This window comes from Oryzias melastigma, linkage group LG9 (genome assembly GCF_002922805.2).
Source record: "Oryzias melastigma strain HK-1 linkage group LG9, ASM292280v2, whole genome shotgun sequence".
Classification (NCBI taxonomy): Eukaryota; Metazoa; Chordata; class Actinopteri; order Beloniformes; family Adrianichthyidae; genus Oryzias; species Oryzias melastigma.
Window position 1 is genome coordinate 13,859,181 of NC_050520.1, and position 12,474 is coordinate 13,871,654.

At 39.0% G+C, this 12,474-nt stretch overlaps 1 protein-coding gene across 2 annotated transcripts in view; it reads right to left on the reverse strand.

Annotated features, from left to right (window-relative positions):
- Positions 1–1,600: 1,600 nt before the first annotated feature.
- LOC112137720 (polyunsaturated fatty acid lipoxygenase ALOX15B) overlaps positions 1,601–12,474 on the reverse strand; it is a 14,232-nt gene continuing 3,358 nt past the window's right edge. For both annotated transcript variants that reach the window (XM_024260166.2, XM_024260165.2), the window contains exons 5-15: positions 9,910–10,032; positions 9,698–9,801; positions 8,868–9,034; positions 8,606–8,746; positions 6,821–7,021; positions 6,636–6,722; positions 6,400–6,569; positions 5,813–5,934; positions 5,616–5,716; positions 5,343–5,513; positions 1,601–2,348 (exon numbers count right to left, since the gene is read on the reverse strand). In XM_024260166.2, coding sequence (XP_024115934.1) covers positions 2,169–2,348; positions 5,343–5,513; positions 5,616–5,716; positions 5,813–5,934; positions 6,400–6,569; positions 6,636–6,722; positions 6,821–7,021; positions 8,606–8,746; positions 8,868–9,034; positions 9,698–9,801; positions 9,910–10,032 — 1,567 coding nt within the window. In that variant the 3' untranslated portion in view covers positions 1,601–2,168. The remainder of the gene's footprint in view (positions 2,349–5,342; positions 5,514–5,615; positions 5,717–5,812; positions 5,935–6,399; positions 6,570–6,635; positions 6,723–6,820; positions 7,022–8,605; positions 8,747–8,867; positions 9,035–9,697; positions 9,802–9,909; positions 10,033–12,474) is intronic.

Here is a 12,474-nt window from a genome sequence, read left to right on the forward strand (position 1 = left end):
TCTCACCAAAAATCTCCCAAACATCTTTTTGGACAAATACTGATGTTTACAGATCAAAGCACATCTGTCTTTCAGTTCTACACTGATATTTGCCTTCACTTCATGCATTTTTCCCTAAACATGTTTCCCAGCATTCATGATTTCAGGCTGTGTGGATTTGTGACTCTGGAGAATCAGTCATGAGACACGCCTCTCCATGGAGACGTCCCAACTGGACATCGTGAATGCCGCCCAGACCAGGACATTTTAGAAATCTAACCTTAAGTTTGATCATATGGCAGTAAAATGAGCTGTTTCTGGGGAATGTTGTGTGATAAAAAGGGCTGGGTTGAAAAAAAAATGTGAATTGATTTAAACTTAATAGATTAATAATCAATTCATAAAAATATAAATCAATTTAGCACATAAAGCTTAAGTCCGTTAGATAGATGCTAACAACTGATTGAATTTCCCAAAGGACGGCTAATGCTAACTCTAGGTCAACTTAAACATACATTGCTGACTAAATGAACATCTTTGTTTAGTTTTTTCATTTCACCCAGCCCTTGTGATACATGTTCTAGTTGTTTTTCTTTGCTGTGGCAGTTTAGGTAGCTTGATTTAAAAGGATCATAAAGTTTAAACCCACAATTCTCAGGTGAAGTGATCCAGGTTTGATTGATTGATTGATTGGTTTATTTCAAGAATATATTATGAAAAATACAGGACAAAACACACAATTCTTTCAAACGTATTACAGAAACAATTAAATGCATTGATTAGAAAATAGAAAACAAACAAACAAAACACACTCATGTCACATTTGGTTCATTATTTTTTATGATTATTAACTAAATCAGTATTTGATTGATTGAAAAGGAGTGGGAAGTAGCGAACTTATATAATCCCACCCCTACTTAATTACTTCATTTCAATGTTTAGCATAATTATGTAATCCGGTTTTGATCAGATCAAATTCAAATTGTTTCTTTTTTTTTAATTCCCAATAGTAAAGTGAAGTGCTTGTTGATTATTGATTAATCTCATCAAACATTAATTCAGTAAACAGTAACAATCATACATCATGTAACAGATCTATAATACTCATTGATTATCATCAAAATACAAATGCAGAAAAAATAATCATTACACATTGAGATCAAGTTTTAAAGTAACAATAGAGTTCTTATTGATCATTCTCTGAAATAATTATTATATATATTCAGTAAACATTATTGATCACACAATTTATAATAATCACTGATTATCTTTAGAACACATAATTACAATAATCCTGTAATCATTGCTACATATTTTGGATCAAGTAAATAAAATTAATACCATAGTGATTTTAAACTTTTCAGTAATCATTACTGAATATTCCATGACATAAAACTCATTGATTACATTTGAAAAATCTTTGATTATTTCATCACATTCAAGTTCAGACATTTGGAGTTATTCAAACACCAGTTGATCTTTTCGTCTTATCTTCATATTGTGAGATTAGAGTTTCTTTATCCATTTTCTTGAATTTATAAATGCTTGAACATTGTTTGAGCTCATTACTTAACTTGTTCCAGAGTTTAGTTCCACACAGAAACACAGAAACTTTTCTTTGTGGTTCTTATCAATCTGACCTTGAAGTTCCTGCATCCTCTCAGTTTGTTCCTCCTTCATTTTCTAAGAACTGTTTCTGGATATTGTACGGTAATGTTTTTTTCCCACTAGCTTTGTATAGTAACTGTGCAGTGTAAAGATCAACAAGATCATACAGTTTTAAAATTCTGGATTGATAAAATACATTGTTAGTGTGATCAAGATAACCGTCTTTATGTATAATTCTGATGGCTCGTTTCTGAAGCAGAAAGAGAGGATGTAGTGAACTCTTGTGAAGTGACCTACAACTTAGTAAAAATTAGATTAAAATTGCTTCCATTTGCAGTTGAAGTAAAGATGATGTTGGTCCTTTTCTCAGGACTCTGACTACAATATTTTTTTCAGACCCCTTTAATTAAACATCTATGACTGATCTTATGTGAATTTAGTAATTTAAAAGGTTCCAAATAGTGATCATGTTAACATGGACTAATGCAGTCGATTCACAAAAACATCAATTATTATGCAAACAATTAAGAAATAAAAGCAGAAAGGAGAATCACATAATTAGGTAAAGCCCCCCCCGCCCTTTAAAGGGACACACTGTTCTCCACCTGACTTGGGTCCAGGTATTTGTAGGGCACGTCCAGACTCTGGTTCCTGTTTTCAATCTTTTTGCTCAACTGGCTGAGCTCGTCTTGAAAGGCCTTGATCTTCTGTCGAGGAAACTCTTCGGTGAAGTGCTCCTCCACGTAGTTACCAAGGTAGCGCTGACCAGAACAGACACACTCAGTTTGTTTTGTAATGAGATCAACATTTTTCTGAAAACAGAATCTAAAAGACCTTTATAAACCAGGCTGACCTTTGTGTTCATTGATTGTCTTTAAAGTCCATTTACAAATACAGTACACTCACCGGCCACTTCATTAGGCACACCTGTCCAACTGCTCATTAAGGTTCATTTCTAATCAGCCAATCGCATGGCAGTAACTCAAAGCATTTAGACCTGTAGACAAGGTCAAGACGATCTGCTGTGGTTCAAACCGAGCATGAGAATGGAGAAGAAAGGTGATTGAAATGCCTTTGAATGTGGCATGGTTGTTGGTCTGAGTATTCCTGATCTACTGGGATTTTCACCCTCAAACATCTCTAGGGTTTACAGAGAATGGCCAGAAAAAGAGAAAATATCCAGTGAGCAGCAGTTCTGTAGGCTGAAATGTCTTGTTGATGTCAGAGGAGAATGTCCAGACTGGTTCCAGATGATGGAAAGACAACAGGAACTCAGATAACCACTGGTTACAACTGAGGTCTGCAGAAGAGCATCTCTGAGCTCATAACAATGGTAGGGTCAGAATTTGGCATCAAGAACATGAAGCATGGATCCATCCTGTCTTGTATCAATGGTTCAGGCTGGTGGTGGTGGGTTAATGGGTCAGCACACGGCACGCTTTGGACCCCTTGGTACCAACTGATCATGGTTCCAACCCCACAGTCTACCTGAGTTTTGTTGCTGACCATGTCCGTCCCTTTATGACCACAGTGTTCCATCTTAATTCCAGCAGGATAAGACTCCATGACATAAAGCGGGAATCATCTCAGACTGGTTTCTAGAACATGACAACAGCTGAGTATCTATTGACGATGAAATTGGTCAAATTGGATTTGTGATATTAAATTTGCTTAGTGGAAACACCTCCATTAAAAAAAACATTGTATTTATTGAAAAAAGGTTTTGCACTTGGAGGAGGTGGTTTTGGGGTGCATCAAAGTGAACACAAAACTGCAACAGAAACACTTTTTTCAGATTAAATGCACTTGGTAGGGACTGGCTGCACAGCGTGCACCACAGCTCAGTAAAAGCTGTGTGTCATGTGGAAGTGGTGAATCCACAGCTTCTTTATAAAACCACCAATCAAGATGTCCCACAATCATTTCATTCCTCACTTGGGAGTGGCCACGCTTGTCGCTCCATGGCTTAATAAGACGTCGACGTCTCCCTTGATAGATAATGAAGAACGCTTGTGCCGTGACAGAAACAGGAACGTTTCTTGTTGTGCTATCAAGCACAAAAGGCACCAACTGCTTACTTGTTAGAACATTTATTCTTTAAAGTCCCCCTTCAATGAAAATCCTGTTTTTTGAGTTTTTAACATGTATGTGTGGCATTTTTCTTCTCAAAGAGAAAAAATATAAGAAGAAATCCTCTTGTGTTTGCATTTTCGAGGATTTTTCTTTTAAGTAGCTGTCAATCAAAGTCCCCAAGAAAAACTCAGTTTGAATTCGTGAAACTTTCATATGTCACAGTTGCTAGATAGCCCGGATGTAGCTGTAGATCCTGGATATAACGTATAACGTCCCACTTCTGTGCTGTAAAGGATTGTAATTCAGCGAAAGGCCAGACTGATGTTAGCTTTTATTATTTTGTGATATAAATTCATGTTGGCTCCCCTTCATGCAGTGAACCGCGGTTTGTTTTTAAGTTGGCCTTACGTATTTATTGAAACTGAAAGTAGGCCGGTGGCGACCTGGAGCAGCCGCGGGCCGCAACGAGCAGCAACAGGCAGCTATAACGGAGCGGCTCTGCAACAGCTGCTTTGCTCAGGATCCACCGGATGGTTTAACTGGACAACGGAACCGTTCTCCTGAACGTAACCCTTCGTCTGCATCTAAAAACGTCACCACTGTCTGCACACATTTAGAACATGATGCACAATGAGACCCTTTCTGTATTCTGGCATTTGATTAGATTTCTAGTTCAAATAAATTCATCAATCAGCGTGTGCTAGCATGAAATCAGTTCTGAGCTCCAGCTAGTGCTGCTGCTGCTGCAATGCAGCTAAATGATCATTTTTTATTTTATTTTTATTTTTTCATGGGCTTATCAAAGTCTGTGTCTCGCTAGCATGTCTGGGGGGATAAGGGGCGGGGTTACGCGGCTCAACACCATAAGCCACGCCCACACAGGATTTTTTTTTTTAAAGAAGGCTTCAGATCAATATGAACATTTGCTTTTTAAGACATTTAGGATGTGGATTTTTTTTGTTAAAAACTTCACAGTTCTAATTAGAACTCCACTGGGAATCTTTAAAGAAAATTTGAAAAAATTGTTGTAGGGGGAGTTAAATACCGCTGAACTGGCTTTTCGCATGCATCTGTGTCTGGCTTATTGACATATTTGGAGTTAATGGTCTGTCTGCATGATACACGCTGTGTACTGCTGTGACGTCATCAAAATGCTCACTTGTTGTTCTTTAACAGAATCAACTTAAAACAATACTTGTCCTCATTCATCACCTTGGTTTTGAATGACTTCTGTGTGAGTTGGTTTGTGTTTATTCGCATAATTATGATCTAATGGAAACTGTGTCATTGCATAGTTGTGTTTCTATGACATCTCTAGAAGTTTGATAAAGTTTTGCGCATTTGTGTAATGGAAAGCCAATGAGTTCTCTGGACTCTAATGAGCTCCACAGTCACCAGATCTCAACCCAGTAGATCACCTTGGGGATGTGGTGGAAATGGAGATTGGCTTCAAGGATGTTCAGCCGACAGATCTGCAGCAACTGTGTGATGCTGTCATGTCAATATGGACCAAACATCTGAGGAGTGTTTCCTTGTTGATTCTGTCACCAAGGATTGAGGCAGTTCTGAAGGAAAAATGGGTCCATCCCGGTACTAGTAAGGTGGACCTAATAAAGTGGCCGCTGAGAGTACTGACCATCAAAACATGAAAAATTATGATTCAATGAATTTTACCAACTTACTGCATCAAATCCTGTTTTACTGAGCAGCCAAATGGTAGCCAAACTGTGAACGGTGGTCTTGATGTCAGGAAGTGCATTCAGGATCGTAGCTTCAGTCACTGTCCCCTTCTTGGTCGGTGGGGGAGTCTGCATCGTGCAGGGGGCGTTGGGCATCCAGCCACAGAAGTCATACTGCAGTGAAGGCATTACAGAAGAAGAGAAGAGGTCATCAGAGGACATCTGTGACCTCACTCCAGTATTTACAGCGTCCAGACGTGACATGGAGGGAGTTACCTGTCCAGAGTTCACTGCTGCATGTTGCGCACTGCAGGTGAAGATCACCATGGTAACAAACTTGACCAGCTCCTTCAAAGTGTCAAATTGTTGTGGAACCCCTTGGAATTCAAACAAAAATATTTGCATTTACAGTGAGGCGTTCAGATCACTCGAGAGTGATATCAGTATTAATGCTTTGAGGAGAATTTACCAACCATTCTTTTTCTCACTCAGAAATCCATGTTTGAATATATCTTTAATCCAGGCCTGCAGCTCTCCGTCACTCCTGACGTCTTCATCCTTGTGGTAGTAGTGCTGGAGAACGTCCTGCACAAACCTTAGAGGACACTTTGATTTATTTCAGATTTATGTCATCTTTAAACTGCAAGAATTCCTTTTTTCTTGTTCTTTAGTGATTGGGATTTTTGAGTCCAAATAGTTATAGAGTGCTGACAGGAAATGTTGCAGATAGGGAAAAGAAACACATTTTATCTATTTTTGTTTTAGTTTTCTCCAGTTTTTTAAACATACTAATTTGAAAAATATGTGTCGGAATGTCTCAGAAATATCAAAATTTGGTTCCAAGTAGGAACCATTATGATTTACGCGGCTCTACCAAAACCAAAAGAAGCTGCTGCAGTCGGTTCCTCCTTTCGGTGCTGATAGTCGAGCCGCTTTTCTCCTTCAAAATCAACTGGAATTATTTTGTTAACGTTTGGAAAGTTTATGTAAATCAAAGAGCATAACCCAGACGAGGTCCATCTCCATAGAGTCAAAGAAGTCTAGCTACTGGTTGTTGAACCTTTTGATGATGTTCCACAGCTGGAGTCCATCATCTCGGTAGAAGAAGTTCGGCACGTGTTCCAAGCCTCTGTCAGCGATGTCGTCAGGAATGCACAGGGACCTGTATGTCATGTCAGCGAAAGACCTCTTCAGGATGGTCCACACGCCACTTCCTCCAGAAGCTGTGAACTGCACCGCAGTGACAGAACAGTTAGGGAATGATTCCAGCCTTTATCTGTGGCTGCATCTGCACACCTTTGTGAAAACTCCCTCCTTTGATATGAGAAGTTTTCGGGCCAAGACATTGATCTGCAGAGTGTAGCGTGTGTGAGGCATGAGAAGCTGAACAAAAGAGGAGACATTGTTTCAATGGGTAATGTTTGAATTGCATCATTCACTTCTGTAGAAAACAATCCAATGAAGAAAACTTCTCCGTGTACCTTGAACAGGGGGTGTACTCTGGGGAAGTTGCGCTTGGTGGAAACTGTAAAAACCTCCGCCAGCAAATGAGAGCGCAACAGGTGAAAGTTGAGCTCATGCAGGTTGAAATCTGCACTTTTCACAAACACTTTAGCCAACAGCCAGTCATCCTTATCAGTGGGGAGAAAGACGGGGTTGTCCTTCCCAGGTTTCTGCTTCAGCTGCACGAGAAGATCGTACAGATCATTCCCGCTGATGACAAAAAACGCTCACACAACAGTTCAACGTCAATGTTATTTATAAAACCCAATATCACACAGAAATTGTCTCATTGTATCAGGATCTGTGGGTTTTTTGGCCCTCTTGGCTTTCCACACCTGTTCACACCTGTTTCCTGATTGCTGATTCCACACAGCTGAGCTCTGGTTTACTTAAGCTTCTTTCCTTCTTATCCACCTTGCCAGTTTATTGTGCTTTCTGCGTTAGCTCAAGCCCACTCAAGCCTGCTCAAGCCTGCTCAAGCTTGCCCCACCCTGCTCAGGCCTGCTCAAGCCTCTTCAAGCTTGCCCCATTCTGCCCCATCCTGCCCCACCCTGCTCAAGCCTATTCAAGCTTGCCCCATCCTGCCCTAGCCTGCTCAAGCCTGCTCAGGCCTGCTCAAGCCTCTTCAAGCTTGCCCCATCCTGCCCCATCCTGCCCAAGCCTGCTCAAGCCTCTTCAAGCTTGCCCCATCCTGCCCCATCCTGCCCCACCCTGCTCAAGCCTGCTCAAGCCTATTCAAGCTTGCCCCATCCTGCCCTAGCCTGCCTATGCTTACCCATTTCCATCCTGCTGGTTTTGACCCCTTGTCCTTCCCCGGATACTGATTCAAATCTGTTCCTCTGGTGTGTTGCATTTCTGGATTGGATCCCACGTGTATGACCCTAGCCTGGATTTCACAAGATTCCCTGCTGCCCCCAATCTCCATATTGGTATCCTATCAGTCAACTCTTGATTTGACCTTCAATAACTCTCTTGTGTGTTACAAGCTGTCCTGTTTATCTGGCAGCAACAAAGTTTCCACACCATCTTTAGCTCCAATAGACTGTATATATCTAGCCCTCAGTGTGCTCTCCTTGGGTGTCCGACTCCATGCATTTTGACACATTGGGCTTCATACTTTTTTATAAAGAATCATTAATGAGTAGAAAAATGTTTTCAATAAGATCACAGCACTTTCACTAAACAGTGTTTCCAACTGTCAAAGACAAGCTCATTGAGTACTAAAGATTCTAGTGGATTCCAGTAGATTCATAAATCTAGTAGGCTTTAGCCACTTTTCTCCTTCAGAATCTACTGGAATTGATCGTGTTAACAGTTGAAAACTTACTATAAATCAAAGAGCACAAACACTGGAGCTCTGGTGTTGAAGGGTTAAGTACTAGCACCCGCCCTGGCAGAACCAGACATCTCTTGTTCATTATTTTTTAGAGATCTGAAAAACTTCATTTCACACCTGATCTATGCAAACAATATATAGAAGACCCAGTTCTATTTTATCTGATGAGGTGAGCACAGTTCTTTTTGAACCGATTAAAATGAGATCTACCAGTATCTAATATATTTACAAAAATTGTAAAAACAATCTATTGTACAGACATTTTTTTTTAGTTTAACTAATTTCCCCACATGTGCTCGCGTATTTTGTTTGCTTTGGCTCATCTTTGGTGTACTATATTTTAACTGGATAAACAACTCTGTCACCCTATATGAATGGAGTCAGACCTACAAATGTAACAAGCATTTTATTTCAGACCTGCATTCACCTGAATAGCGATTGGCATCATCTTATCACCATTCCTGTGGAGCAGAACAAGGGGAGCCGTTAGGTACTGCTTCACTCCTTGGATGGTGTTTGGTTGCACTCCATCCAGAATCTTGTAGTCACACAGGAATATGTTGTTATTCTGTGGGAGATTTCAGAAGCATTAGCTTAAGACCCAGGTGTTGAGTTGAGTTTCAGCACCTGATCGTGATTGATGAAGAAACTAGAAAGTTCTCCAGCGGTGTGGTTGTAGCTCGAGTTACCTCCATCTCAGAACTTAGAGAGCACTGACCACCCTGGAAGACCATGTCCTTGCTGACAGAGAAGTTGGCTGGCAGGCTTTTGCATAGTCGGATCAACATGGGGTTAAGACCGTTCAGGAACTGCTCACCAAAGAATGCATCTTCACGCCAGTGCTTCATGGCATAGTCTGGAAAAGAAAGCATAGCATTAAGCCATGAACAGGTTGGAGCGCAAACACAGAGCAGACTAGATCTGGAAGACTGCTGAACCACCAGCTCCCTGCTATTGGCTGACAAACTAAAACTACCTAAAAAAAAAAGCAAAGCAAACTAAGACTGGCAAGGTCCAACCCCAAACTAAAATAACAAAACCCAGCAGTGGAAGACTACTGAGGACAAAGAGGGAAAAAAGAACAAGAAAAATAATAATAAAATATAATTTTTTTGAAGTAAGGATTAATTAATTGTCATTTGTTTAATTTAGATTAGTTAAATGTATAAATTGATGTCTGAGGTTCACATAGATGATAAACTATGTAGGTTTTTACATCCTGTTGACCTGAAGACGTCTTGTTTGTTCAACTCTACCTCCAGAATGAACAGATTTTATATGAAAAGTAAAAAGTTTGACCTTTTATGAGTTAAAAGCAAAAATTCTTTTGTTTGTGCCAAAAAAGACAATTCATATTATTTTTAAAAAGAAGGTCCTGAATGCAAATCCAAATTTCTTAAAGGCTAAAGTAAGACTATGCTGCTCCTTCTAGGTTTAGATCAGTAGTTTGAGCTGAATTAGTGGCATATGTAACAGTTTGCACTGAAGAATCAGTTTGTGTGTAAAAACACGACGGTACCAGACATGTTGGTGATATGACACCTGTACAGGTGCTCTATGTCCTCAATGCTTGTCCACTTTTTTTTGCATTCAGCAAACTCCTCCAGTTCCAGCTCTATGATCCTTGGAGGAAAAAGCAACAGTCACTTCCTGTGCCTGAAATATGACCTTCATGTGGATATTCTTGAGGACGGAGATCTGATCTGAAATTATGTGATGTGAGAGGTTCACCCTGCAACTGCAGTGCACATGAACTCTGCAGTTCTATGTGAGGAGAAGCAATCATCTGGAGGTAGGGATTTCAGGGTGTCAGCCTTCACACAGTGAGGAATTCCTTTCTTATAAGTGTCCCAGCTGAGAAAAAAAAAACAACAGTCAGAACTGAATAGTGATGAGATTTATGATTCTCATGTCAGCAAAAACGATTCTTGTCGTCTTATATTTGTTATTTCTTTTTTTTACCAAAAATTAGTATCAGTTTTTCTAAAAATCAATATTTTCAAATTTTCTTGCGTTTTATGTTTTAAGGCCCCAAAACAATTCTCTTAAAACCACACAGAAGTTGATTTCAGGTTGATCAATAAAGTCGGACAAATGCCTCCTTTTAACCCCTTTCATCTAAATCGGCCCAAACTTTTTCGCTCAAAGGGTCAAAATCTAAATGGGATCCCGGTCCTCGGGCCAAATGTAATATTTTTTGCTTGTCATGAAATAAATGGAGAAAATAAAGAATATGGTTTGATTTAGTTGTTTTGATTTTGTATTAATTAAGGTAACACACATTATTAAGAACAAATATTTTATCTTTGGCACCTTTAAAGGCATTATGTTAAGTAATTCCATGCCCAGAAAGTCATCACAACACTAGCGGATCTAGCTGGATGTTCCTGTACTGACGTCACACGACCTATGACCTACTTATTGGTGGCTGCCCAAAATCTGAGCGACCGCGCTATCTTTGAACGCTTGAAGAGAGTGCACTGGGCCGCGGGTGACAAAATAATTATACGGGGGTTCATTTGTGACATAAATACTAATGTTTTATTGCAGTTTAAGAAACATCACGATTTTCACCGCAAGAGGCCTTTAAATTCCACACCCATTATACTGTGACCAAACCATTTTTCGTAAAGTGTTTTTTGAAGATGTGAATGTTTTGACATTGCTTGTGTTCATCACCTCGACTGTTCCATAACTTTACCCCTGACACAGACACACAAAAACTTTTTCTGGTAGTTCTTATTAATGGTAATTTAAACATTCTGTCAACCCTCAGATTATATTTGAAAAGAAATAGGTTTTGTAAATGAATTGGTAAGACTTTATTGAACGCTTTGAAAAGAACTTGTGCTGTTTGGTATTTAACTAAATCATGTAGTTTCAATAGTTTTGTTTGTAAAAAAACCAAAACTTTACTTTAACATTGCATAATTGATAAACATGGAACAACATAATGGAAATGGGACATTTTTCCATGAAATGCAAGTGATCATCTGAAAATATAACAATCACTGAGATTAATAAAGTTCTTAATATTGATATCTGTTTCCTAGCTTGTTGTCATTGTTAATAATTATGGTGAGAAATCAGTGTCTTTACATAGAGGAGTCTCTAACTAACTATAACTAAGCAAAATGTGTTATTTTAAAATGGTAGCCCTTTGCATGACTCGGTACCATGAAGTAACCCTCAGGTTCAAAAAGGTTGGTGACCCCTGCCATAGAGAAACAATGGAGAACAGGTAAGGGGTTTAAACACTCCGCGGCTTCCACAGCCACGACTTGGCAGGCAAGAAGATAACCTTTGGTGGATAAAATTTGGCCACACTTTGGACACCAATGTTCTAAAGTTTTCAGCATAGTAACAGCCATTCACATTAGGTTAAACTTGAAGAATTCATAGACAACATTTACCAAGATCCTTCTAGAATGCTAGATGCTTTTTGCAGGATAAACTTCTGAGGTAAACGAGAGGTTGTTGGAACTTTTCACGTAATTGTCTTCTGTCACGTTTAAGCTCTCAGTTCTATGAGTTTGATGTAGGTATTTGAAAGAAAAAATATCAGAGTGAAAAGACACTTTCCAGCTCATTTACAAACAGACATCAATGTCCAATTAAAGACTCCTAAAAGGAAATTAAACGGAAGATTTTCTCTCAACAAAATACCCAAATACTCAAAATTGATCGGCGGAGAACTAAAGACTAGGATGATTAGCATAGGCAGGGCGGATTTATATAAAAAAAAACTCTTCTTCAGGTGCCCCATGACCATTTTTAAATTAAAAAACAAAATATTCCCAATAGTTTTTATCCAAAATCCCACAACCTAAATGTCTTAAAAAGCAATTTTTCATGTAGATCTGAAGCCTCTGTTTCCAAAATCTCTGAAAAAACTCAAAAACAGGATTTTCATTGAACCTTTAAGCCCATCATTACACAAGAAAGAAAAGTCATTTTTGGACATTTTTAACCACTATGATGAACAGTCTGTACGTTTGAACTTCCTCACTTGATTTATTTGATTTCCTGAAGATCTTTTGAACTGCTGGCTCAAGTCCAAATTCATCATTCATTGCGCCAAAATGACAGAAAGAAACTTAGCTAAAAAGCTGTAATCATCACAGAATGTCAACAAGATCAAAGTTGAGCAGCTCTGTTTACTGTGTAAAGTTCCACTCCGATCATCTTTTGATCTGTGGAAAAATCGTTCCCAGTGCTTGTTTGATTATGATTATGCAGTTTATAGGTTAAAAAAACAAACTGTCATTTTCCAGGACGTAGTTTCTGCAAAATTAA